The 19746-nt window shown below is 43.3% G+C and overlaps 1 protein-coding gene across 4 annotated transcripts in view; it reads right to left on the minus strand.

Annotated features, from left to right (window-relative positions):
* Positions 1-2889: 2889 nt before the first annotated feature.
* The window catches only part of CSNK1A1 (casein kinase 1 alpha 1), a 32325-nt gene continuing 15468 nt past the window's right edge, over positions 2890-19746 (minus strand). The window contains exons 5-11 of one of the 4 annotated variants that reach the window (XM_053990788.1): positions 18793-18876; positions 15941-16080; positions 12857-12935; positions 11797-11871; positions 10355-10461; positions 9344-9492; positions 2890-4412 (exon numbers count right to left, since the gene is read on the minus strand). In XM_053990788.1, coding sequence (XP_053846763.1) covers positions 4405-4412; positions 9344-9492; positions 10355-10461; positions 11797-11871; positions 12857-12935; positions 15941-16080; positions 18793-18876 — 642 coding nt within the window. In that variant the 3' untranslated portion in view covers positions 2890-4404. Of the gene's footprint in view, positions 4413-9338; positions 9493-10354; positions 10462-11796; positions 11872-12856; positions 12936-15940; positions 16081-18792; positions 18877-19746 lie in introns of those variants that run through there. The other 3 variants (XM_053990790.1, XM_053990791.1, XM_053990789.1) reach the window with 3 other exon arrangements.

Genomic DNA, 19746 nt, shown 5'->3' on the forward strand with positions numbered 1-19746 from the left:
CGGGGAGGGCTGAGCGTGCTCAGGTACTTCCAGGAGCAGTTCCTGATACCAAAACACCAAGTTCTTCCCTGAGAAGGGAGCTACATCAACCTTCAGTAATTTATGGACACAAATACCTGAAAAACCCCCCAAACAACCCGAGTCTGCTGTGAGAACATTCCCTGGCTCCTCCCGATTTCCAGCTACCAAAATCCAGCACTACCCACAGTCACACCGAAGAACGTCTCTCAGCGTAAAAAGTCACATTAGCATCTCAGAGGGACGGATTTTACACCTTTAGTACTTTGCAAAGCTCAGTGAGCAGCTGAGCTCACTGTGGCACGTTTAAAGAGAGGGACAGAGACCTGGGTGTGCTGGGAAGGGTCCATGAATGCAGCCGTGCCCCAGCACGAGGCAATCTCGATTCCTCCCACCCTCCCCCGTTCCTGCTGATCCTGGCTAACGAGGATCACATTAAAGAGCCATTTCCGCGTGAGAACAGCCAGGGACGCAGTCCTTCCACTCAGGCCCTATTAGGAGGGAGGGCACTTGCTCTGTGTCATCCTTCCAGAGGCATCAGTGCTGGGGCAGGCAGCTCCTGCTCCCAGCCCGCTCTCCTTCCTGTCTGCAGCCTGCCGTGCTCACCGGCGTGTGCTGTGACATCAAGCTGATATGAAATCATGATGATTTCACTGCAATTAAGGCAGGAGCAGATGGGGCTGATGGAGCTGGCTAAGCAACAAATCTTCTAAATTGGAGAACGCTGTCAAGAGGAATTAAAGCCTCGTGCAAAAAGTCAACTTGGGATGGCAGAAAGATTCCGCATGGGAGGGACTGCAGGGAGGCAGCCAGCCCAAGCTCCTGGCCAGAGCAGTGGGGCTGGACTGAGGTACCTCAGTGCAGGAAAACCCCAGCACAAAGCAGGGACAGGTTCCCAAAAAAACAAAAAAACCCCCAAAACAAACAAACAAACAAACAAAAAAACCCCAACACCAAACAAACAACCCTCCCCCCCCAAAAAAAAAACAAAAAACAAAAAACAAACAAACAAAAAAAAACCAACAAAAAAAAACACAAAAAAAACCCAAAAAAACAAAAAAACAAAAAAAAAACAAAAAAAAAAAAACAACCCACCTGAAAAAGCCAAGAGAGAACAGGCACAACACTGCAACAGTGAGGCAACGCTTGAGCTTGAAAAACAACCCCCAGAGAGACACAACTGCATAGAAATCAGGGAGGGGGAAAAAAATAAAGTGTGGCACATGCTGGACAGGCTCCAGACCTACCAGACACATCAAGTGTTTTTAACACAGCCAGGGGTTGTGTTTGTCACTTGTTACCAACACCACGCAGGGAGCAGCCAGGGAGTGACGCTGGCAATAACTGGGAGCCAGAGCTGTCTCTCTTCAGAGCCTTTAGAGGAGAAGAGAAAAAGGCTCTCAACTGCTTCTAACAAGGAATGGCTTAAATAGGTTAAAAATAATGAAGCAGTACTCTGCACATGAGCACTCCGTGCTCCCAATTAAGCAATCCTTTAAAAGGTGGCCTTAGGAAGCCTCTCAGAGTCGTTCTAAGGAGGTTAATAAATTGCTTTGAAACCCTGGACGCAGCTTAGTGAGATGACTAAGGAGCTGTTGTCACAGCCTAATGTCATTACCCGAATTCTGGCACTTTCCAGGGAGCACGAGGCTGCAGATCTTGAGCTTTACAGCCTCTTGTCCAAATGATGATTCCTTGTCAAGGGCCTGGGACTGCTTGCAGAAGTTTTGACTTGGCAGGTGAATCTCTCTCCACACAAAACGTTTGCAGAGGTGCAAGGAGAAGTCAGGATCCAGAGTTTTAATCCTTCAGGCTGAAGTCTTTGTTACAAACCGAGGAGAAGAAACAGCAAAGGGGTGTTTGGTGCCTGTTTTAGGAAGGTGGGCATCTCATGCCCTGGCCAGCACATCTGGCACAGGCTGGTGATGCAAAACACTTGGCCCACGCTCCCGTGCAGAAATAAATTCTGTTCCCACACATCTGCAAGGCTGACTGAGCTCCAGGCTCCTCCACAGCACTCTCAGCTCCCCAAACTACAAACCAATGCATTTTGACACCCTAAATTTATCTACTCTCCCTTGCAGAGCTCATCAAGAGCAGCTCAGTTTCCAAACCCCCCTCAAAGTCACGAGCAAATTTAACAGAGAGAGAAAATAATTTATTCTCCTGAAACCAAATTATTTTCTCCAACTTTTCAGCAAGTATCTCATGTCAGAGCATGAAAAGCGATGCCACAACAATTCCGAGCAGCCTCTCCAAGAACAGCTGCCAAGAAAGCATTTCATTGATGCTTCTTCCCCTCCTGCCAACGTGTGTTGTCAGACACGTTGCCTAGACAGCAGAAATCGTGGATAAGGACATCTCACAGTGCTCTAGATACCAGTTCTGACAAACAGCCTGGTTTTCACAGGAGGCATTGCTTGAAAACCATCCTTATTTGGATGGGGCAATACTCAGGAGTTTGGAAAAGCATCCTGGCCAGGAGAATGAGCTCCATTTCTTCTTGCACCTGGCAGGCAGCAGAGCCTGCTGTGCCTCACGAGTTGCCCAGTGTGCTCTGCTATCTCTGAAGCCCAGCAGCCTCCCTGATTATCTACCCCAGCATTTATTATTTATTAGCACACAATGTTCTCCACCTAAAGTTTAACATCTCAGGGCAGATCCTTCTTGGACAGAGTACAGGGGAGCCTTGATCCACATCATCACCATTCCAGGAGCGCACAGTGTCTTATGATCCCGAAGAAATGGTTTTCAAAAGGAAAGAAAGATCTTTTCCAATAGTAAAAAAGATGAGCTGTGAGCAGGAACTCTGCTCCATGCATGAAAACTGTCTAAAAAACAAACATACAGACAACATTTACACAATAGGCATCTGGCAGCATTTTCAGACATTTTTTTTTAATTTATTCTGACATGCTATAAAGGAATAAATTACACTGTTAAAGAATTACCAGCAATAAAAGTATTTCTTTCTTTCAGCTGGGCTAGAATAGGAGTGAGAAGGAAGACAGCCTGGGGCAGTAACCAATGTGAACTCTGCATGGTGCGAGGCTGCCCCCAAGAACAAGAGGAAATCTGGTCATATCCACTTCACAAGAACTTGAAAGAAAATGCCTTGGTTTCAAACCATCCAAATTTTTCCAAACCATTCCAATTTTTTCTCCAAAGCAGCAATCACAAGTCAGTCCAGCCGAGGCAGGGCATGGCAGTGCTTGGAGGCTGCCAATCCTGGGTCTGCAAAAGATGCCATTTCCTTTTTAAAAATTCCAATCTTATTATAGAGGGCTGGTCTCAAACAACAGGTTATAAAAATGCAAGACTGCCCCTTCCCCCTCAAGGAAAAAATACAAAATTTATTTAAAAACAAAATGAGGAAGAGTTACAACACTAAATCTAAAATGATTTAGAAAGAAATATGACTTCTTTTGCTTAACAAATGGCCTTAAAGTTGGTTTAAAAACAGGGTAATGTAAATTTCTTAAACTGAATTAACAAGGCAAATTAAAAAAATCTCATTTCCTTACAGAAACAGTTTTTAGTTTTTAATGAACTTGTAAACAAAAAAGCTCCCGCTTCAAAATAAAAACAAAATCCCAGATCATATAGATGTTTACAGTGATTACATTTATCTAAGCAACTTACATACAGGTTCAGTTGTAAGATGTTAACTAAATTTCGTGACAAATATGCTGTTTTTCCTTTTATACCAAGAACATTATAGAGTTAATGCAGAGTCCTAAAGATTATCTAGTAGTCGCTAAGTTTCTCTTAAGTCTTCACTTTAGATGCTGTTATTTCTAGCACAGGTAAGCAGGCAGAGTCTTTTCATATGCTTAAAAACTGGAATCTTTGGTTACTACCATGTCAGCTGGCTTGGTATGTTGCACATAGAAGCCAACAACTTTAAGAATGTTTTAAGTGTACAACTTTCAAAACCCAGGGAGGAATAACCAGAAAAGAGTGCACAATTGTGAGCATTTACAATTATCACAACTGTTGCCGAAGACTGTTCATGCCATTCTTCCAAAACAATGAGATCTCATAAGCAGTGTAGTTCAAAGTAAAAAGGTAACAAAAATTGGCATATGCACAATTTTCTCCACTTGTGTGTCAACCATTAGTTAACTTTTCCACTTGAAAAAAATGCAATAGAAAACTGGACACCATGTTTCACTATCTCAGTAATATTCACAATTACAGCTGCTACAACTCAAGGTGCAGCATCACTGACACTGCCCAGAGCCAGTTTATACTGATATTAAGTTCTTTACACCAAGGAAATGGTTGCCCACAGCCACTGGCAAGTGTATCAACTAAAATTTCTAGGATTTGGGGAGTGACAAGTCCTGCTCCGATCTGCTCTGCTTTGTCCCATCCTCGTCATGCTCAGAAACCTGCAAGATAAACACAAGGGCAAACTTACTGATACGGGATGGAAACGAGCAACAGCATTCACAGGAGGGAAATTAAACAGCAGTTATGGTCATTCAAAGGGGAAAATGCTGCTCCATCTGGGAATTGCAGAGTTCCTGGTGTCCACTTCCAAAGGTAACCAGCACTGGCCACAACTCTGGAGCTCACACACCTCTCACTCACACCTACTGCTGCACTGGGAAACAGGCTTAATGCACCAGCAGGAATTCAGCCCAGCAGTTTGAAAACAAGCTGTGTTATTGCCACTAGGAAACAGGATGTAATTTCATAGGATTGTTTTCTACTTGTCTGCAGTGGCTCGTGTTTATATCCCTGAATGTCAAGCTGTCATCTGACTGCAGGGTGCTCTCCAGAGACGCAGTACGGCAGTGTCACACGGCCAGGCAGGGGATCACTCACCTTACAGTAGCCAGTGCCACCACAAAGCCACAGCAGCACGCCCTGGGCAGCCACAACAAGGCAGGACCTGGGACACTGCCTGGGGAAGCAGCACACCTCAGCCTTTGGAAGGACAAGTGCTGACTCACATGACAGGGGAGGTGGCGCACACACAGCAGTTCCTTGAATGTTCAGAATTCCAGATGACATTGGGGGACAGGGAGAGGACAGGAATACACACAGATCTCCAAGAACCAGGTGCTGCAGGCTAAGCCTGTCCTCCCTCTGTGCTCCTTTCTGGTGACTCAGGTGGCAGGGCTGTGCTTTACAGAGGAACAGCAGCCTCAACCAAAGATGGCCTTGCCAAGCGAGTTTCCGTTCTGGACGCTCTCCAGGCAGGCTGGTTCTGGCCATGGGCGAGTTCATCACAGCAACATTCACAGCTCTGAGTTTTTGCAACAGAAATCTCTTCTCAGTGCAATACAGACAGAGCTGACCTCAGCTATAGCTTGTGCTGTCATCCAGAGAGAAGCAAGTGCAAACAAGTCTTACTGGTCTCACGTTCTGTCCAAAATGTATCCGGAGAGCACCCAGAAAATGGCTTTAACTCTTCCAGAACTGGCTACAGGTCATTTCAAACCCAGTGTAATGCATTGAGGGACAATTCTCTTTATCCAGCACTGGTCATATTAAAAAAAAAAATAAAAAATCCTGCACCAGAATCAAGACAGCCATTCCCACTTAAGTGCAAATTCCCACAGAAAGCCCAGCGACTCCCGAGTTCCCTAATCCTTACTTCATGCACACAACCAAAAATTATGCTGTTTTTCCATTTAGTGTGTTCAGCAGAGAACACTGATTCATCTTTTGAACCACTTTCTCCATCAAAGCAGCCAAAACAAAGTCAACAAAGGAGAGTGTGGAAAGAAATAGATCAACTCATTGCTTCAAAAGTCTGAATATTTCACAAGAAATGGAAACCTGAACCTGAGGGCAAAGGACATCCTACCAAATGATCTGCTGCTATTAAAACTCCTCAAACCCAAGGTAATTTGGGCAGGAGAATGTCCAGCTACAGAGAGCAACAGAGAACTGGATTCTACTCAAAATGTCTCTTCAAAGTCCTGTAAAGACACAGCCCAACCACAGCTGTCAGATGAGATGGAGATACTCAGAGCACACAGAGCACTGCTGGCATGAGGAACATGCTGGAGAGCTCATGGTGGCATCTCTTCCACAGATCTTCACTTCACACGGGGCCAAATCATCACTCCTTGTCCCTCTGAGGTGTTACCCAAACCTCTGAAAATCTCTGTGCTACATGAGGGATCCTCAAATTGCTTTATTACCACCATGGCTGAAGATCTCATTGACAGGGGAGCAGCAAGTGCAGGGTAATTCCCTAAAAACCTCCTCCGTTTGAAATGCTCAAAGTTTGTGTATTCTCCATTTCTCCAGACAAGCAAGTGAGAAGGATTCAGGTGTCAATAATAATTCTAATTCTCAAGCAGAGAAGTCTCAGTCTGTTCTGAGCAATCCTGCCACCACCACAGGCATCCAGCAAATATTAATGGACCTGCTGACAGCCTCGCAGAATCTCCACTGCCAGGAGTTAAAAACACCTCTCCCAAATGGACCTGGTAGTCTTTATCCTGCAGTTTGACTGCTTGAGTCACTTTTATGACTGAGGGAAGCTGAGTGTAAGCACAGTTACAAATCACACCTGAACAACTGCTGCACTGGCAAAAGAGAGGCAGCGCAACCTCCCCGAGTCAGCAGAGCTCTGTCTGCTGGAACAGTTCACCTCTCCAAGTTCCAAACCAGCTGATCTGGCTGTTACAAAAGACACTGCACACAGTTCCAGAGAGGGGCAGGGGGAAAAAAACTGAAGAGAAAAAAGGCCATGGACAGAACAGGTTATTCTGGAACTAAGCAGATTATTTAGCCTGGATAAATTCTAGGATTCATTGATGATTTAGCATGGATCTGAGCTAAGGAAGTCAGGAATATCTGTAAATGAGCACACTGGACAAACAACCTGAGTCTGTCCTTCTCTGGCCCACCCTGCCCAGATGCACATCTTCAACAGCACTTTACAAATATCTGCACCTGAACATCGCTATTTGCAGGACTCCTGTTCAATGGATAGGGTTACCAGAGGGTAACATTGATACCAGGAAGCCTTTTGAGCCACTTCCACACAGGCTTTGCTACAGCAACTACTAAAGAATTTAACTGAACTCCAGAAAAAATAATCAGGTATTTCATCCTCTCCAGTGTGATGGAGCATCCAAGCCACACAGCCTCCTCCTTCAGCTTAGCTGGGTTCAAAAAAATCTTCATTAACAGGCAGAATTCCCCACAAAAAGACATGTAGGATTTTAGGACTCTGGAAATCTTTACTTTGATGAAGAGGTGAAGCCTCTGAAGTCTTCAGATGTTTGTCAAGCACTTCTTTAATGCTCTGCTGACATTACAGCTTGATCAATCCAGAGGTCACAAGCCTTTCTTGGTGATGGGGAGGGAAGAGGAGAGTCATTCCCCAAAAAACCCCAATGAAATTGTGCTGAAACCCCAGGAATTTCATCTTAGCTGTAGCAAGGGGTCTCTCCCAAAGGACAGTGTGATAAGGAATGTAAATCAGTGAATAGAAATGGTTTAAGGCTCCATGGCAAAGCTTCCCTGCTCATCCCTTGCCGTGAGCTCAGCTCTGCTCTCTGGCGCTGAAGCATCACTTCAAGGTGCAGGCAGATAATCACTTTAATGACCTTTTCTTTCCTCACACACAGCACCTGGGCAGAGACTGTCTGAGCCAGGAGAGCAGCACATTAAACCTCAGAACACTTCAGCAAAACTGTGTTTCACCAGCTCACAACTTGATTTTCAGGGCAGGTTCCACTTACAGAATGTCACCTCCTGCAAAGCCTTCACTTTGAGCATGAGCTGTTGTGAGGAATGTGCATTTTTGCTCAAATCATCTTCTCCTGCTTGAACAGCCAAACCCTCCACACCCCAGATTGGGCTGGGTTCTGAACTTCAGTCAGAGTTTCTCTATTTCAGGAAGCAATCCATGCCCAGGTGCTTAATCACCCAGTCTGCTACTGGTGGTGCAGCTGCAGGAACTGGTTTCCAGCCTATCAGATCCAGCCCCTCTATGCCAAAAATCTGACACTTAATGGCATCTCTGAGTTTTTGGGTTTTTTTTTTCAAGAACCACATCAATCTTGGGAAAAGCAGCAGGTGTTTTAATACCTCATTTATTCTGAACAAAATGTGTTTTTTTGATAGCTATTTTGACTAAAGACACCTGGTAAGGTTTGAATGTTGCCACAATACGTGAAGAACAATGTTTAAGTTTATTGCAAACACTTCTGCATTTCTTTGATTTCCAGGATTGTTGTGTTAGCAACTATGTAATTTTATCCATATAAAAGTGACAGACAAGAGGTACTGAAGAGCAGCAATGCCTCAGTACAGAATTTAAACCTTGCTTCTCTATTCTCAGTCACACAATCTCATTAGTTTCAATTTTACCCACAGCTCAGCTGCAGGAATTGGTTTCATGGCAGGACTGGCTGAAAAATGCACAGATGTGGCAGTTTCATCCTAGGGACTTACCAGACTCACACCAGCACATTTGCAACACAAAAAAAAAAAAAAAAAAGTATTTTAAAAGCTTCTAGACCATGTGGGAAAAAAAACTGATGTGTCTCTTCAAACTCAGTTTTCAGTTATTACACAATTACATTTGAACATGTCACAACATTTCCCTTTGAAACCATAACCTAGAAACATCAAAAAATCATCAGGAAACCTGAAGCCCCACCCCAGAGCACCCAGATACCTCAGAAAATTGTGAGTTGGCAATCCACAGCAGTTTGGGGTTACTGCTTGATTTAGACAAGGCATTTTGAGCTCACTGGCCCCTTCCTTGAACTCTGGACCAAATGTCTCAATGTAAACCCACTGGAGGAAGCCAGAGCAGTCACAATTTTCTGTTCCCAGTGTTTGAGGCATACAGAACAGAAGCAAACCCACAGCACTGTACCAGCTGCCACAGAGCAGAACCCAAAGTCTCTAGATCCTTGCCCAGTCAATGAGAATTATCCCTTAAAAAGTGTTAGGTCTAGGATTTTGGATTGCATTATATATTTATACATATATAAGGACATATATATATGTATATATATAAATCAAAATAAATAAAAATGTCACATTCCCAACACCAAGTCAGTTTCTTGTTTTTGGAAAGTGGTTAATGCGGGAGCAAAAGATGCAGTGGTTAAAAATGACCCAACATCCCCAGAAGAAATGATATGAATAACAAGGACATTTTGGTATAAAGTTAGTAGTCAAATTCTCCAAGGACGTCTTTTGGTTTTGCTTTTGAATTTAAGAGCCAAATGTAGTTTTTAAACCACCTCCTTGATCTAACACTTGGAATTGCCGCCGTTGTCCAAATTCGTGGAATTTTTGTTTTTCCTGTAACGTCACTTGGTTCTTGGCTACTAACCTTTCATGTTACTCTTGGATTTGTCAGTTTGCTTGCCTGTGGGGGTTTGGGCCTGCTGCCCCTGCCCACTGGAAGAGGCTGCCTGCTGTGCTGCTTTCTGCTTTAACATTGTCCAGTCGAATGTGTAGTCATACTGGTGGTTCAAGGTCCTGCAAGAGAGGGAGATGTTCTGCTGTAACACATCCGAGCTAACACCAAGCCCTGCCTGAAATCCCACAACTAGGGGATAGCTCCTTCTCTAAGCTGCTTTAGAGATTATGAATGGTATAGAAATGCTAAGTATTACTAACTTAAAGGGATTCTTGCAGCAAGCCCAAATGCCAGCCAGCAGCGTTTACTCATTGCTTACACAAAGGTCTGCACTTGTGGAAGCAGCACTTCCTCCCAGCCCAGCTCACCCACTGTCTGCACTGAGCTTCTGAGCTTTTTATTTTTTTATATATAGATATCATTTCAAGGAAAGACTGCAGTATTGTACATGATTGAATAGGAATTCTTTGGATTCCAGAAACCTGGGGGGGAGACTCCAGAGATCAGTACCAGCCCTTCTTTTGACAGATGCTGTTCACTGCACAAGGTGGAATTTATGTTCCAGTTGCTCTAACGAGCTCAATGAAGCAGCACTATTCTCCTCCACTGAAATTTCTCTCCTAGGAACCACTGCTGGGCCCAGCACCAATTTCCAAACATAAAAAGCTACAAAGACTTCTACCAAGGGGTCAACTTCTTATGGTACTTATGGTACTTGCAACAGAACCTGAAGCATGGACTCAACCCTGTGGTCACATCACACAATGCAAAAACAAGAGAATCTTTTCCCTTTATGTTTAACATTGAACAATAATTTTCAGGTTCCTTTAAACAGCTTTTGAAGCTCTGAAATGAAAGGGAGTCCCAGAAGAACTCCCTACAGCACACACACAGGAGCTGCTCTCTGCAGTGCCAGTCCCACAGAGCAGTTCCCAACTGGAACCCTGAGAAGTTTCTGTACTTTTCCACTTGGAGACTGACCTGAAAAGAATACGGAATAATTGCCTCAGGTACATGTAATCTGGTGCCTCTTCAAAGCGCAGGCCACGACAGTAGTTCAGATACATGGCAAATTCTGCAGGGAACCCCTGTAAATCAACAGTGTTAATCAAGCTGTAGCTCACTGGAAAAACCTTCTAACCAAGGCAAAAAGATGTACATCTGTCTCTAACAGCAGAGGAAAACTGGATGAGGATGCATGAATTAATTCCACTGTGCCCCTAGTTGTTAATGTGCTCAGTAGTTCAGCATGTGGATTTGCTCAGGTACACATTCCTTCCCCAGAACTGTTACCTCGTGGGTGGTTTGCAAACATAAGCTCTCTGCTACCAGAACTTTCAACATTTAACTTATTTGTAAAGCACACTATTCATCCTAATTAAATCTTGTTCTTATTAACTCTCTAAAATAATGATAATTATCTGGTAAGAGATTCATTCTTGTTTCCTTGATAATCTGCTTGAACATTGTAGAGACAAGGTCAGTTAATAAGCATTAAGTGTGAAAACTTAAATTATGAAAACTCTTTATGAAACTTCAAAGATTTTCTGCTTTACATTTTTAAATGTTTAATGCTGTATGAAAGCCTGCTCCTAAGAGGTAACAGCACACAGAACAGTGCTGTAAAAAACCACAGGGTGTAACATCCCTGGAAGTTCAAGGCCACACTGGATAGAGCTCTGAGCAACCTGGACAAGTGGAGGATGTCCTGTTCCCAGCAGGGGGGTGGAACTGGATGATTTTTAAGGTCCCTTCCAACCCAAACCATTCCATGAACAGTTCAACAGCTTGGCAGATGCTGTCAGGCTCTGGGGATAGAGATGTGCAGGACTAGAAAGTGCAATCCTTGGCGCTGCTGTCTGAGGGGCACAAGCCCTGCTGTGTTCTCAAGGATCTTTGTTAAGAAGCACCTGGATGCCACAGTGCAAGAGGAATCTTAAGACTCAAAGGAAAACCTTGGAAAAACAAAGATCACTTGCATCCAATTCCACTACAGCCACTATTTGAGTAAGGGCAGACAATATGAACCCTCCTGGAGAGGCAGAAAGTGGATGTGGGCAAGCCAGACAGCTCCACCTTGGTTACTTATTTACTTCTGATGTCAAACTTGCTCTGTAAACGTTGAAGAACTGAACAAGCCTCGTGTAAGAGAGCTGGGAGCTCTCACACCCAACAGTCAGCAAGACCTGAATGATGGTGGCATGAACTTTGCCAAGGAGCAGCAGCAAATGCTGCCCTGTACACACATTCCCAGTCTTGCTGGGTGGCCAAACACAAGGCACCCAGTGCCTGCCAAAGCAGTATTATTCAGCAGCAAATGCCATGTGAGGCTATTTAATATAATGGCTCAAGTTTAGGGAAAAAAACAACAAACAAGAAAAGAATTTCCATTTCACAGTATGACATCATTTGGAAACTCTTACCTTACACAAAACCTCAACAGGAGTGGACATTTTCTTTTCACTAATCTTTTCATACTTTTGCTTCTTTGTTGCAGCCTGTGGAACATGTAGGTCACAATATAAGAGATATTGTGCAACACTGGATTAACAAGGACAGCAGCAAAAAAAAAATGACAAAAATCCTTTGGTCAACCGTAAGTATTTTATGTGAAATCTCCAAGTCCCACACACTTATTGCAAAGAGAATGAAGGTCAATCTGGTATTAAGATTTGGCCACAGTTTAATACCATTTGTCGCAGTCTAATGCTTCCATCACATGGCACAGCTCGTGTAGTTCTAGCTGCTGCTTTTGTCCATTAACCACAGCAGACTTGCAGCTACATTTGCCAAAGTTGTGTTAATTCCCACTCATTCCCCCCATTCAGGGCTGCCTGGTGCTTCAGCACCTTTTACATTCATTTGCAGCTGAGGAGTTCCAGTGGCCCACAAGCTGCTGCCTTTTTAGAAACTGTGCAGCTGCAACACCAGTGGAATTACACAACTCTCACACGAAGAAAGAAAAACAATTCAAACATGAAAACCAATCACTGGAGTCTAAATAAGTGAAACAAGAAAGGTCTGCCACATTTGTAGCTGGCTCCCATACATGGAAATCCTGAACAAGCCTGCTGCAGTTAATAATTATTCAGTTGTGCCATAATCTGGACTGAAGATACCACTGAGGCTGAACTTGCCAGGCAAGAGATTATTTCCATGCTCTCTCCAGCAATTCAAAAAGCCACTAACAATGTTATTTTTTATTTCCCAAAGGGGCCTCAGCCTGCAACAGGACAATAACTGGCACAGATGATGTCAGCTATTGTTTGGCATAAATTTTAAGACAATCCAACAATGCACATTTTGCCTGCTGCGTAAGAGGCAGAATCCACAGTCTATAAATATCAAGCTTTGGGAAAAGCTGCTTTGTACAACAGAGGCTAAACATTATACAAACCCACCTGACAGGCAGAAGCATGCTACCCAAACATGAAAAAAAAATATTAAAAGGGTGGGGGAGGGAAAAAAGGCATCATAACCTACCTTTAATCCTTGCCAAGGCAGACTGGTTCTGTTAAAGTACATCAATACATAGCCTAGAGACTCCATGTCATCCCGACGACTGCAGGAGGAAAAACACAAGGAATTACAAATTCTGGCATTTCTTACTTTATTCCACAGTGCTAGCATTCAAAAATTTAAATTAAACAAATGATTCAGGAATAAACCTTAATAGTACCATAAGACAGGAAGAGATCCTATTCATTTTTAAGCAAGGAATATTCTGTAGGTATTGTGTGTTCTAAGCTTCCATCTGCAATTACACTGATTTGGGAAACAAAAACTTTGGAAAATGAAAAAAAAAAAAAAGAAATGTCTTTCCTGAAGTAGCTTGGGTAGAAACTGAAGATTTTCCTGTAGGAACCATGGGATGCATTGTAAGAGAGAATGAGGTTAATGAGGTCAATAAGGCTGTAACATCTTGTCAGTCACATTTTTCCCTGAACCTCGGCTCAGTCTGAGATCAATCCTGACCACCTGGTCCCTAAGGGGCATCACTCCTTTCTTCCTTGCCTTCTGTCAAAACCCCCTGAGCTGCCTCTGATTTTAAAAGACAGCATTATTTATGAATCAATCTGAGAGGTGCCTCTGCCTTCTTCCCATGAAAGTCTGTTCCAAGGCAGCTGGAGAACTGCAAAGTGATCCAGCACAGACTTCACTGACAACTGGCACAAACTCTCATGCAAAAGTCTTCAAATGCTTTCTGCCCTGCACATGTTCCACCTCCCCACTCTGGCCACATGAACACCACTGTACTTTGCTCACAGCTTTCCTGAGCACCAAGAGCAGCACAGTTCACTGGAGTGGAAAACACACTCCAGGATTTTTTTTTTTTTTTCCTCTTGGCAAAGTTGCCTTTTCCCAGCTGTGGTAAAATCAGATTTTTCCTCTGACTGCCCCTCTGCAGCTGACATCTATTTAATATGAGGCAGAAAATAACTCCTTTTTCTCCTCCCTACTCCCTTATGGGGCCAAGCTGGTGGGTTTTGCTGCTCTCTCACCCAGAAAAGGATTTACAGGATGGCAGGACAGACTCTACACCTCCTACCCCAACAAGGATCAAAAGGCTGACAGTGGAACTGCCAACAGGATTACACACAAAGGTGAGGGGAAAACAGCTCCCCAGAAGTGGGAACAGGCTCTAACCCGATCTATCTGCAGATCTTGGTAGGAGAAGAAAGAAGTTGGTGATGTTTTTGTGTACTAGCCCAGCCAATAGAACCAGAACAGCCTGGCACCCCTCACTCATGGGCCAGCTCTGTGACCCTTTGGGGAACAAAGGCAAAGCTGTCCCTGGGGAAAATCAGCTTGGCTCCCTAAAGCTTTTAGCACAAGGCCAGAACAGCTCTGCCGTGCCCAGGGAAGAGGGGATTGGTTCCCTCCCCTCAGATCATCTCAGCTGCAACATGAAACCACAGACAAAAGGCTGAAAAATGATACTGAGCCCACAAATTCCAGTCTGCAAAACTTGCTAATTCCATTAGAACTGCAGATTCTAATCACCAACAGCATTCAGTGAACCTGTACAGGGCCATGACATAAAATTATGTTTTCTGAGAAGGCAGTGGTAAATTCAGAGGCAATAAAGGGATTAAGAGTATCCATCCCCCACCCAGTTCAATGTTTTAATGTTTAATGCCATGATCTTGTAGTAGGAAACATTTAGTTCTGTAAATCTGTAATGGGTCCATTATTACAATATATTGATAAAAGTAGTTTTCAGGATTTGGAAAATAGGACAATCCCCTCCATTATTAAATACCACTGCAAACAGCTCCTTGAGCATAGCTGTCATTACTTGTAGGAAAACATGTTCTGTAACAGTTAAAAGTACAGGACTAGAGGTTGAAATATTCTGCCATAAGCTCCAGAACTGGTTTCTCTTGATTACAGGAATGCATTACTTCTTTGCCTCACTGCTGGCTTGACCTAGACAGTTCAGCAGCTTTTAGCAAGCACCAACCTACATTTCTAATTATAACAGAATTCCCATTACCAGCAGATATGGTGTAAAATCCAACTAAATTCAATTTTTGGTGCCCAACTAAATTCTAAAGCAACATCCTTTGCAGATCCCTCCTTCACTCTCAGGTGCAAGCACAGACATTCCCTTACCAGAGCTGCTTGGGATCTGTGAAATGCATTTATTTCAGAAGTGACACCTGTCATTATCTCCCTGAGCCACATGCCAAGCTGGTTTAAATAATGGCACTGACAGACAATAAAATACCCAGAAGGAACCTTAAAGAAATTAAAGTAAAAAAGGAAACACGGAGCATTTTAAAGCACCGTTTGTGGGTTACATGTTCTGTTGAAGTTGACCACGAGAAATTCTGTCATTCTCATCTTGGTTAACACAAAGGTCAGAGGCACAGACATTCCTGGAAGCTTTAACTACCCAAGAGAGGTAAAGCCACACTCTTCAGTCATCCAATACAATTTTTAGGCACAGATGTAAGGAAGAGAGGCATCCCACACTTCCAAACAACCTGAAGTGCTCTCTCCACTAGAAAATACTAGGATTCTGTAGGAACAAAATGCCTTTGATCCAGAAGATAAAAACGTGTTTGTTGATTAAGCAAAGCTCTAATAAATATATCCACACACATGTGTACGTACCTACAGACATGAAACTGAAATACAGTGTGACTGAAGGTATTTAAGTCTTGCTTGCAGGCAAAAGGAGAAATAATGGTTTACTAAGTTGAAGAGAGTGAGAAAACAGGCCTGACACCAGCTTTAGAATACCCTTTCTGCTTACAGAAAGGCCTCTCAAGCTAGTCAGCACCATTTTATGTGTGAATGGCCTCTGACAGACCCACATCAAAGTATGGCTTAGCCTTTAAAAAGCCAAAATAATATGCAGAACATCCACCTGATGTCTGCAAGACACACAGTCTCTTCAAGAAGCAAATTAGGTGCTTGGATTTTCCCCCCTATCCCTGCACAGGCAGCCATAAGGAAGAACACTTGCAAAGACATGAATACACTTTTCATATAAAATGAGTTCAGACTCTCCAGAAGTTTCCAAAGACCACTCTGCACCCTCCAGAACGTTGCACTCACCTCTGCTCAATGCCAAGGTGTGCATTGATGCTGGCATATCGAGCTGTGCCAGTGAGATTTTTGTCTTCTCTGTATGGTATGTGTTGCCTTGTCCTGTTGTCCCGGTACTTTTTGGCCAAACCAAAGTCAATAAGGAATAACTTCAAGAGAAATGAAAATAGGTTAGATTCCTAGCCAATTCCCCAAATTCCCAACTTCTTTCACTAGGCATTAGCTATGTTTTAAGACACCCAGACAATGTAACAGCCTACAGTTAAAAGAAGCAAAGTAACAGTGCAGAGGCGCAACCAGCTTTAACTAGTCAGTTAAAAACTCAACAGTGAATTAGTTCAAGCCTTTTCTCAATCCCCTGCAATGGATTATTAGATGGTGCTACTCAGCCTCTGGAGCTTAGTTCTACCACTGTTTTCTATCACTACAGCAGTCTGATGACTGCAGTGCACAGCTGAGGGAGGAAGATGTGTGAAAGCACATCCCAGACCCCACTGGCACCAGAGCAGGGCACACACACAGAGTTAAGGGCACAGGCACATCCTGCAACCTCCTGTCCCAAAGAACAGTGGCCATTCTGCAGAGCACAAGGCCAAAACCTTCCCCAGCAAACAAGACAGCTTGTTCTTGGCTCACTTTAATGCTCCCAGAACACTGCCACAGCAGCAGGACAAACGTGCTGGTTTTAACACAGCCAGGAAGCTGGAGCCAAGGAATGGATCCAATTTGGGTTTCTAATAACCAAGCTTGCCCAATTATTTGGTATTTAGCAACCTGAGTGTGTGGTAATTAGTGTGTGGTAATCAGTGTGCTGCCAGCCAGCCCACCTACAAAGGGTCATCCAGGCTGTACTTTCTTGGGCAAGATTTCAGGACTAGGCAAAAAAAGCTGAGGCAGAAAGAAGTACATAAGGAACCTTTCAAATTCTAGCACTCAGACTTCAAGCTACAAATCCTGATTCCAACACTGGATTAATGCTACAGGATCAAGGACTCCAATCCCTACAGACTGATCAGCGCTGCAAAACTAACTTGGGTGGGGGCAGAACATGATGGAAAGAAGACATTTAAAGTTTGATAAAGTCTCAGTAAAAACCAACTCAGTATCACCTTAAAGCTGATTCCAGAACTGAAGATACATCTTTAAAATCAAACTGGAGACTAAAATACATCCAAGGCTGAAATGTGGGGGGGGATGTGACTGGCACACTGCAAGGAAGTTCAACTCTGCATGAAGTATCCAAGATACTGAAAGTTTCTGAATTGTGGAGTAGCTACGGTTCAGAATTCTGATTCAAGATTTACCAACTACAGTAGCCTAGACAGGAAAAAGCAAAGCTAAAATCCTCTTAAACTACTGGTGTCAGAGCAGAAAACCTGGGGTTGAAGTCTTGACATGATTTACATGCAAACACAAGGCACTGCAGTGCTACATTTGCTGTTCAGGTGAAAGTCCTCCTGAAAGCCCAGAATGCTTGGAGCAAGGGACATAAACCCAAGTTCTTAAATCAACTCCACTGCTCAGACAGCTCAGCAAGGTGTGGGTCTTGGCTGTGCTGCACCCAGTATAGGCAGTGAGCACGGATATGTTCCCTAGCTACGAGGAAATCATCTGATATGCCAGGAAATATTTGATATTGAATCCCAAAGCAGACAGTATAAAGCTTTACGTGATTGCTCTGCTGTGACTTTCCTAGAAGCAAAGCCTGAGCTCGACTGCAATCCCTCATTTTCTGACTTGGTCCACAACACAGACCTGCAACTGGCTATTATTCGAGCAGCAGCTTCCCTGGGGAAGTTTGCTCTCTTCCCTAGCTCAGGATCAGTCTGTATTTCCCTGTGGATGGGTTGAAGGCAAAGGAGTGAGTCCCTCCTGGAAAGAATTAAGCTGGGAGACACAGCCCAATTTGGATGAGCACAGAACGTCCCAGTGCCGGTTCCCAGATAACCTCACAGCACCTTCATTCTGTTTCTTGCACTATCAGCAGGAAACTGGAGAAGTAGGGCATGATTTTTGCCAAGAGCAGCTAGAGAAATAGATCAAAGTCTGTGCCTCTGATAAGAAAGTTTCAGAAGCAGACAACAGAAGCCTGTCAGCTTGCATACAGCAGGAATCCGCCGGGGATTTAATCCATGGAGACTACTGTGGAAAGCAATGGACCAATGGCCAAGCTCCCGAGCAGTGATTCATATTCAGCAATTTCCAGCTGTCCTGCTACCAAGTGGCAAATGTGCTCCTCTCTCTGCAATTCATCTTCTCTTCAAGAGTCAGAAATATGACATTAGACACTACAAGATAAGCTCCTGCTTCTCCAAGACACGGCTTGTTGGAGTAATTTCAGGTTTTAAGCACAACGGATGAAAATATTAAGTCTTCATTACACATTTGGGGTGATTTTGAACGAGAACTGCACGGGGAGGAGTCTGGCTGAATTGATAGCAGAACTTCTCCATGTGCATCCATAGGAACTGCAGGAAACCTTCAGCAAGGCAAGCAGGAGCCCTGCTATTTCATGTCTATCCTTCACCACATTTTTAGGAGATTGCCTTTTGAGTTGGAAAGACCACAAATAAAGCCTGCACCTGAAATCAAGCACGTACATTTAGCCCTATCAAAGTTTAGAAATAATTCCACAATTTAAACAAGCGCCACAGGGAAACATCTTAGTAATGTTACATGTTTGCCAAGTATGTCTGAATAATGCCAACATAAGAGGTGCTTTTGCAAGGTCTACATTCTCCAGAAAAACGAAATTAAAAAAACAAAAAATAAACCAAACAAAAAAAAAAAAAAAAAAAAACCAAAACAAAAATAAAGCACATGAATTTGGGGTTGAGGTTGGAATAGGAGACAGTTCAGACCTGGTTTAATCCTGAGAAAGATGGGTCCTGAGAAGTACTAACAGTCATGCTTCTTTTCCTCTTCCCCACTGGAGATTCTAAACACTGAACAAACAATAGAGGGTGGCAGTGCATCAAACAGTCTTGCTTACATTGCAACATTGGCCGGCGCAGACAGGCAACACCGAGGCGTTCGAGAAAGAACAGGGTAGCCAAATGCCATCCTTCTTCCACCAAGCACTGTACTTTTCAAAAAAATTGTATCTTTCCATCTTTTTTTTTTTTTTTTTGAGTCATATTTTGATTATTTATAGTAGTATTTTTTATTTTTTTTTCAAGGAGAAAATTTGACAGATGGGACAAGGTAAATTTCAACTGTGAGCCGCTCCAAAATGGCACTGCCTTAACCAGGGATAGCAATGGTGACATTTGGCTCTATTAAAAAAGGAAATTCAGGTTTTTGCTTACAAAAGCAGCCTTTGGTTCCACAAACTGCCCTTCCCCCATAAGATATTTAGAAAAAGTAAATCTTCAGTAAGGAAGAGGTAGAAGGCATTTAGTCACCTTAAAGTTTACTTTCATAAGCATGCAGGGCTTATTTCTAGCAGAGCTGGAAATTCATCTTTTAAGGTGGGAGCAAAATTTCTCCCAGTCACCAAATTAAAATTTGGGAAAAAAAAAAATCAATTTTTTTTTAAATATAACTGACAGGAAGCTACTGGAACAAGATTACCATGCTGTTCTAGTCTTTGTGGCTGATTTTCTTTGAACTGTGTAAAGTCATCTCTAAAAACCCCAAAACTACACTTGGTTACAAAAAGAAACATTAAATAGTGTATGGTGGCAAATGTTTCCTAGACAAAGCACTTGATTCCAAACTGAAGGAACCCATTCTGTATTTTGCTCATGTAAAACTATTAATTTGCACTTGGGTCAGGAACTACCTCCCTAACCCCTTGAAATGTTAAGTGAAGC

This window comes from Vidua macroura, chromosome 15 (genome assembly GCF_024509145.1).
Source record: "Vidua macroura isolate BioBank_ID:100142 chromosome 15, ASM2450914v1, whole genome shotgun sequence".
Classification (NCBI taxonomy): Eukaryota; Metazoa; Chordata; class Aves; order Passeriformes; family Viduidae; genus Vidua; species Vidua macroura.